This window comes from Chinchilla lanigera, unplaced genomic scaffold (assembly GCF_000276665.1).
Source record: "Chinchilla lanigera isolate Chin_1 unplaced genomic scaffold, ChiLan1.0 scaffold00018, whole genome shotgun sequence".
Taxonomy (NCBI): Eukaryota; Metazoa; Chordata; class Mammalia; order Rodentia; family Chinchillidae; genus Chinchilla; species Chinchilla lanigera.
The window spans coordinates 28083181-28090135 of NW_004955419.1; the positions used below are offsets into that span (position 1 = coordinate 28083181).

General features: G+C 43.7%; 1 protein-coding gene across 7 annotated transcripts in view; it reads right to left on the bottom strand.

Annotated features, from left to right (window-relative positions):
- LOC102026980 (stimulated by retinoic acid gene 6 protein homolog) overlaps positions 1-6955 on the bottom strand; it is a 51316-nt gene that overhangs the window by 13333 nt on the left and 31028 nt on the right. For 6 of the 7 annotated variants that reach the window (XM_013513307.1, XM_013513308.1, XM_005382854.2 and 3 more), the window contains 4 exons: positions 5744-5789; positions 3519-3647; positions 1597-1670; positions 966-1077 (listed from right to left, as the gene is read on the bottom strand). In XM_013513307.1, coding sequence (XP_013368761.1) covers positions 966-1077; positions 1597-1670; positions 3519-3647; positions 5744-5789 — 361 coding nt within the window. The remainder of the gene's footprint in view (positions 1-965; positions 1078-1596; positions 1671-3518; positions 3648-5743; positions 5790-6955) is intronic. The other variant, XM_013513310.1, reaches the window with a different exon arrangement.

The window sequence follows — 6955 nt, forward strand, 5'->3', positions numbered from 1 at the left end:
ACATTCCCTTAAAAGTTAAATCATAGGATGTATTTAAATAGGTATTATTCTAGTACATTTTGAGTGCGCAAAAGACAATTAGGCTTTATCTACTATTTTATTCCCACTATTAGATAATGCTTCTGACTTTTACCTCAGATGACTTTGACCTTACAAAATGTTTTCATTTGATATGTAGTAAAACACTGAAGTCAGAACTATGTTGCCACTTAAATTTTTTTGTGAGAAAAGAAACTAAAATAAGATGTTTTGATTTTTGATCCATTAAAAAATATAGTACCATAAACTAATTCGACCTTATATACTTCATTTTGTTTGTTTATTTATTTTCTATGGTGCTGATGATTCAACCCCCAGGGCACTGAGCATGAGTTCTACCACTGAGCTATATTTTTAGCCCTTTTAGTTTTCTTAGGAGACAATGTCTGACTGGGTTGTGTAGGGTAGTCTCAAATTTGAGATCTTCCTGTTTCAGCCTGTCTAAAATCACAAACCACCACGATGGGTTTCCATTTTTATTTTTAATTCACTAAAATTATTTTTATCAGGATCAATTATTTTATATTTGAATGATTTGACTTTTGTTGACAGCATGGTTTACTGATTAAAAATTCTATCATCATAAGCAATTTTTTTTATAAGCAATTTTTAAATTGTTATCTCTACTTCCAGTTGAAGAGGGTCATAATGTAATAACCATTGTTAATTTGCTATCATCTTGTTTTGAAATTCTGCAGTTTTTTATTATTGTCTTTAAAATAAAAAAAGACACAAATTGTTATCTCTAAAGTCTTTTCTATATCAAATCTTTTCTATATCAAATCATTTGACATGCAAATCATTTGCATGTCAAATGATTTGGAATACATTTTTAGGACGTACTGCTTGCCTTAAAGACTCTATGACCCCAGTTCTCACCGTGCTCCATTTATAGAATATAAAAGGATTTTTATTGAGCTACTTACAAGGTACAGGCAGATGAAAGCCAACACAATGGTTCCAATCATTCTGCTTGGGAACTGGAAGCAGGGGTCCCACTCATATACCCTGGTTTGAAACCAAGACTTTTTCCCTTCTCTGTGAATGAAGAAATACCAAGAAAAGAGGCTGTGGTAGGTACACAAATGCCCCATTCATCTGGAAATACCACCATCTCCTCTTCTTCATCTTGGAGTTGAATGTAGAAAAAGAGTACTGGAAGCTTTCACAGCTTTCATCTCCCCTTACTTAAGAACAAGACCTGAGGGGCTGGGGATTTAGCTCAGCGGCAAAAGCGCCTGCCTGGCAAGTGCAAGGTCATGAGTTCGGTTCCCAGTACTGGAGGAAAAAAAAAAAGAACAAGACCTGAGAGAGACCTAGGTCTGATGGTATCAAGTAAGCAGCCCCTCAATCCAGCTGGCCTGAGGCTGCCTCTGCTCAACTGCTTAGAGACGTGAGCCTGCCAGCCTCCTCTCTTGCTTTAGTCCAATTTGGGTTGGTTTCTTTTTATAAGCAAGCAAGTCAGTGCCCTCCCACTCCTTCCAGACCCAGTGGGGTGGGGAGGGTTGTCCATCAGCATTGGTCTCCCTTGGGGTGAAGGGCTAGTGGTGCACTTACTGGGGCCGGGCCTTCCTCAGCAGCTGCTTGACGTGCTTGGCCTGGTGGGTTTCCAGAAGCACAGGCTTCTCTTCCTATGAGAAAAGAGGCAGAGACGCTTTGGCTTACACACTTGGCTCTGAGGTTGTTCTCTTGGAAGGGTCATTGCCACAGAGAGCAGGAATTTGAATACAAGATTTAGTCATTCTCAGCCAGCTGTATTTCTGGAGGAAGGAACAGGAGCCAGGTTCCTGTTCATTAAGAACCTCCTCCCCAGAAATGCCAGAGGCCTGGCTGTCCTTGGCTCTGTGGCTCCCAAAGACGACAGTAAAGCTTTTCTCCCTGGGAGATGTGGTCATTTCCTGTCAGAGTTCAAGCTGTTGCATCAGGAACGATACACCTCAAATCCCAATGTTTTTGCTATATGTGAACAGGAAAGTCTTTCGCTAAATTCTTACCTTTTAAAATATAATTTAATGGTATACTTTGAAATGTTTACTCCAGGTGCCCTGAGATTTCCATAGTGGCTTCTTATTTTGCTATATTTTTAAAATGTAAATGTTACTTGCTGTGAGCTCTTGTATACCCAGCATGCTTGGTGCAGCCCATAAGAGCTTCCAATCCTGACTGGCTTCTTACTTTTTGTGTGCTTCGGGGAAGTCACATCCCTACCCTTCAGGTCCCTCATCAGTAAATGGAGAAAATACTATTTTCCTGAAGGTGATTGTGAGCATTAAATAAAACACTACATACAAAGCACAATGCTTGTCCAGGACAAGGATCCATTAAGTGATGGTTATTATCCTTTCATTGAAGGAAAATTTTCTTTTCTTCAGTCTTAGCAAATATATCCAACATAGTTTTTTTCTCATTAAAAAGAGTATATTTAGATAAACTTCTATATTTTGCAAGAAGCACCACATTTAGATAAACTTTTTATATTTTGTAAGCAGTGTCTTACCAGTAATTATATTTGGGGGAAGTATAGGAAGACTTGATTTCCGTGGTGAAGTCTGAAAAGTTCTGAAGCTATATGTAGTAACTGTAACACCTTCATGTTGTTTTTGGTTGTTGTTGTTTTATTAAGCAGCTGCATACTGTTATCATCCTGATGCTAAGCCTTGTAGCTACTCAGAAACATTCTGTTTCTACCTTCTTCAAGACACAACAGAATTGTATCTTCTCACCCACTTGAAGGTACGTGTGGCTAAATGGTGGCCTTGCCCAGAAAATGTCTGAGTGGATGTAAAATCACGGCAGGGGCTTTAAAAGCCAGTGTGTACTTCACTATGTTATCCTTCTCTGTCTGTGCCAATCAGTAATGTTCCCCATAGAAGGTACTCCATCAGCCTGGGTCACCAAGTGAGGAAAACATGAGGGAAAGACCCCAAATACCCTTGATGACGTGTATCAAGAGTGCAAAAGGAACTTTTATCATGTCACCGAAATTTGGGAATTTCTTTGTTACTATAAGAGAACCTATGTTGTCCTGACCATCATGTACGCATTTTGAAAAGATAAGGACAAAGGACAACAAAAACTCAAGGTCAATGAAACAAACCATTCATAGCTCATTCAAACTCAGGAGATGTGGAGACTAAAGCTGTAGCAAGTAAGCCCCTGAATCACAGAAACCCCAAGTTTTGATTCAACAGCAAAGTATAAGGAGAAAAAAGGACCTCTCTTGACCCCAGCATGACCTCCAAGCTGGAGTCATTTGTCCCAAGCCAGACAGGCTCTACATGACAGGGTAAGAGAGGGGCCACACAACTCAACCCTCTGGTTCCAACTCTGGCTCTGCTAGCAGACTGCTGGGTGACTGTAGGCCACTCAACTCACCTCTCTGTGTCTGAGACTCTGAGTCCAGAATGTGAGAAGTAATGATAGCACTTCCCTCCCAGGACTTCTGTGAGGGTTTGAGCCCTGGTAGCACAGGTACTCACCTCCTGGGGCTCCCAGTGCAGCAGCAACCTCAGGGCCTTGACAAACATGTGCAGGAAGCGGCCCAGCAGGAAAGCCAGGCATAGCAGTGATGGCCAGTAGAACACCAGGGCCTCGTACCTCCCCAAAAACTGCAACAGAAGCAGAGCCCTGGGTGCAGGTCAAGTAGGACAGGTCGAGGCCACCAAGTGAAGCTGGGGACAGAACTCTGCCCAGAGAGCTCCCACCAAAGCCCATCCCTCTCCGAGTTCTGAAGACAGCAACCATCCCTGCTCTGCAGCCCCACATAGCAGGGGGGAAGCCTTGCATACACATCTTTGGATCCCCATTTTATTTTATGTAAAGAGCTTTTGTGGATTTTTTTTTTCTGATTAGGAAATTAAATGCTCCTTTAAAAAAATATCAGTGAGGTACTGAGAGACAGAGGTGAGTAAACAGGAAGCAGAAGTGGAGAGGAAGAAAGAAAGAAGAAACAGAACAGAAAGGAAGCAAGGAAGGAAGGAAAGAGAGGAGGAAGGGAAAGCAAAAAAAGAGAAGGAAGAAAGAAAGGAAGGAAACAACCTATAATGCCACAAGACTGAGAGCCGCCCGAGCTGATGGAGAAGTAGTAGGTCTGTCAAGATGGTGTTCATAGTCTTTCCGTATTGTCAGCTTCATTTTGAAAATGCTTTTTAAAAATCATTTTAAGACAAATAATATTGTGACTAATCTTTCACAATCTCCAGAGTCACAGTTCTCTCCAAGAGAAGTCAGAGTCTGATGCTCTGATGTTGGGGCACAGGACAGAGACGTGCTGAAAAGTGGGGCTCCCACCTTCCCTTCATCCCTTCCAGCAGTGCTCTGGCTTAGCCTTGACTGCTGTTAGTATTTCAGTGTCCGTCATCTACATCTTCATCTATACGTGTTATACATTGAGACTGTACCAAATGCACAGGTCTGCTTGTACAACAGTCATCTCCCCACATGGTTATAAACAATTTGTAAGCATCAGTTTTAGTGCTATATCATAGTGTATTATTTGGATGAACCAAACTTTATTGAAACTTTCCACTAATATTTGGCATTTTAGATTCTTCCTAGTGTCTCATTTTTAAAAATAATGTTTCAGTGAAGACCTCTGAAAACAGGAGGCCAAATCTCATTTTCTTAGTCTGGGTTCACTTCGTGTAGTTTTTAACTGGATGTCACATTACCCTTGAGCCCCACCTTTTTGATCAGTGGAATGGGGACAGCATTAACACTGGTCAGAAGCTGCCTTCAGGACTTCATGGTTAATGACAAAGACAAAGCCTAGTGCACAGCAGGTCAACGTTGGTGACTCTGAATAATGTAGAAGGAAGATCCTACCCTCTCCCCTAACTAATCATGACTGCCTTGTATTTTAAAAGCCCCTCTGGAGACTGACAGATCTTTAAGTTGCCAAAGGAAATGCTGTGACCTAGACTCTCAGACCTTGGAGTTGGAGGGAGCCTCTTGCCGGGCAGAGGTCTGCCAGATACGTGCTCTCAATTCCAATGTGGACATATGGAGGGAAGGCCCAGCCTCTGAGCCTTTTTTCCAAACTGGACTCCAGCAGACCTCCCCTTATCACATCCCTTTAGTCCTCTCATTACTGAGCCTGGGAAAAGGTTGGGAAGGCCCCAGTAGGCTCTAGGCCCATGGGACCTCCTTGGGTCCCCCCTAATCTGCCTGGTAGCTCTTTTGGGTAGAGTGTGATACCCCCTTTTTAATTTTGCTTCTTTTCCTGAGGTCCAGGGTGAAAGAGATGAACAAGATTCTATTCACTCTGAGAAGGATAATGCATGACCACATTAAAAGGAGTTCATCTAGCCTAATCCTCCCATTTTATAGAAAGAGAAACTGAGTCAACAAAAAGCAGAAAGAAATAGGCTTTAGAGTCAGCCAGACTTGACCTCAACTTCCAACTCTGCAGCTTCCCATGAGTTATGTGTGTTTAGTACACTTGGGCCTCGATGTCCTCACTATAAAGTAGGTGCAATGGACTTCCCCCCAAGGGGGGCTGCTTTGAGAGAACACCCATGTGTGAAGGGGCACCTTGATGGCATCAGGTGCTACATGAACGGGGGCATCTTTAGCAGCTCCAGCTCCCCTTTTGCACACATGAGGAAACGGGCTCAGAGGGTGACGGAGGCTTGTCCCAGGTCACACGGCAGCTTGGCCATGTTGAGGTGATTGAACACCCTAAAGAAAGTCAGCAGGCACTTACCTGACCATGGGGACACTGTGAGATTTGAAGAACAGTGACAGCAAACCTGTAGGGACAGAAACAGAGTTTGGAGCTCTAGATTCCCTCCCGGTACAAGCAGAAGCTGTGAAAACAGCCCAGGTCCTGCTGGCCTGGAATTACCTCCCGCTGCCTGCAGCCCCTGGGAGGGCTGGCTCCCTCCCCAGCTGGGAACCCTGCTCATGGCAAAGGAAGTGGACACTAACTTTACTTAATGTGCCCGGATGGAATGCACCCAGAGCCACACACAGACACACTGGTTGAGCCAGCACCGAGACTCCGGTCTCCCGACTCCATGGCCTAGGAAAGCTCTTCCTGCCTCTTTATGACTGCGCTGAAGTCATGAGCCTCAGGACTTTACCCTTTCCGACACACTCTCCTGGTCATGTTCAGAGCTGGTCTTCATGCTCCCACAGTACCCCAGCCACTGCGCAATTCCCATCACCTCTTCTCGCTGGGTGAGAGCGTGTCAGAGGCTCATGGAAGAGGTCACTCCACACCTAACCCTGTATACCTCCCAGCTACATTTCTAAGGAGCACATCACTGAAATTTGGGAGTTGTAGCTCCTGGTGTGTCAGTAGCTTGTAAGCCCCTGCTGGTCATTGGTCATCCCTGATGGACTGGGCCAAATAGCTTTCTCTCTGGTGGGAGTCATAGTCCACGATCAAATGACAGGTAAATGTTTAAATTTTAAAACATATATTACAATAAAAGACACATTGCCATCAGTCTCCCTCAAAATACTCCCCCACACTTTAAACACACTTATCCCATCATTCTTGCCACTTTCTGCAGCAGTTCTGGAAGTCTTCATTTGTGAGTGTCTTTAGTTGAGCTGTTGTGGCTGCCTCTGTGTCCTGAATTGATTCAAAATATTTACCTTTTACGCTCATTTTGACTTTGGGGAAGAGCCAGAAGTCATACAGTGCCAGAGCTGGTGAATGAGGTGAATGAGGACACACCATAATGTTGTTACAGGAGTGCCTTTTATTGATGGCACTCATCAGAAACATTCACTGTGAAAGAGAACTTCCAGAACTGCTTCAGAAAGTGACAAAGAACCCCCAGTCTATTGGTGTAGACCTGTAATCCCAGCACTAAGGAGGCTGAGGCAGAATGATCACCATGAGTTCAAGGCCAGCCTGGACTACATAGTGAGACCCTGTCTGAAAAGAAAGAGAAAGAAGGAAAAA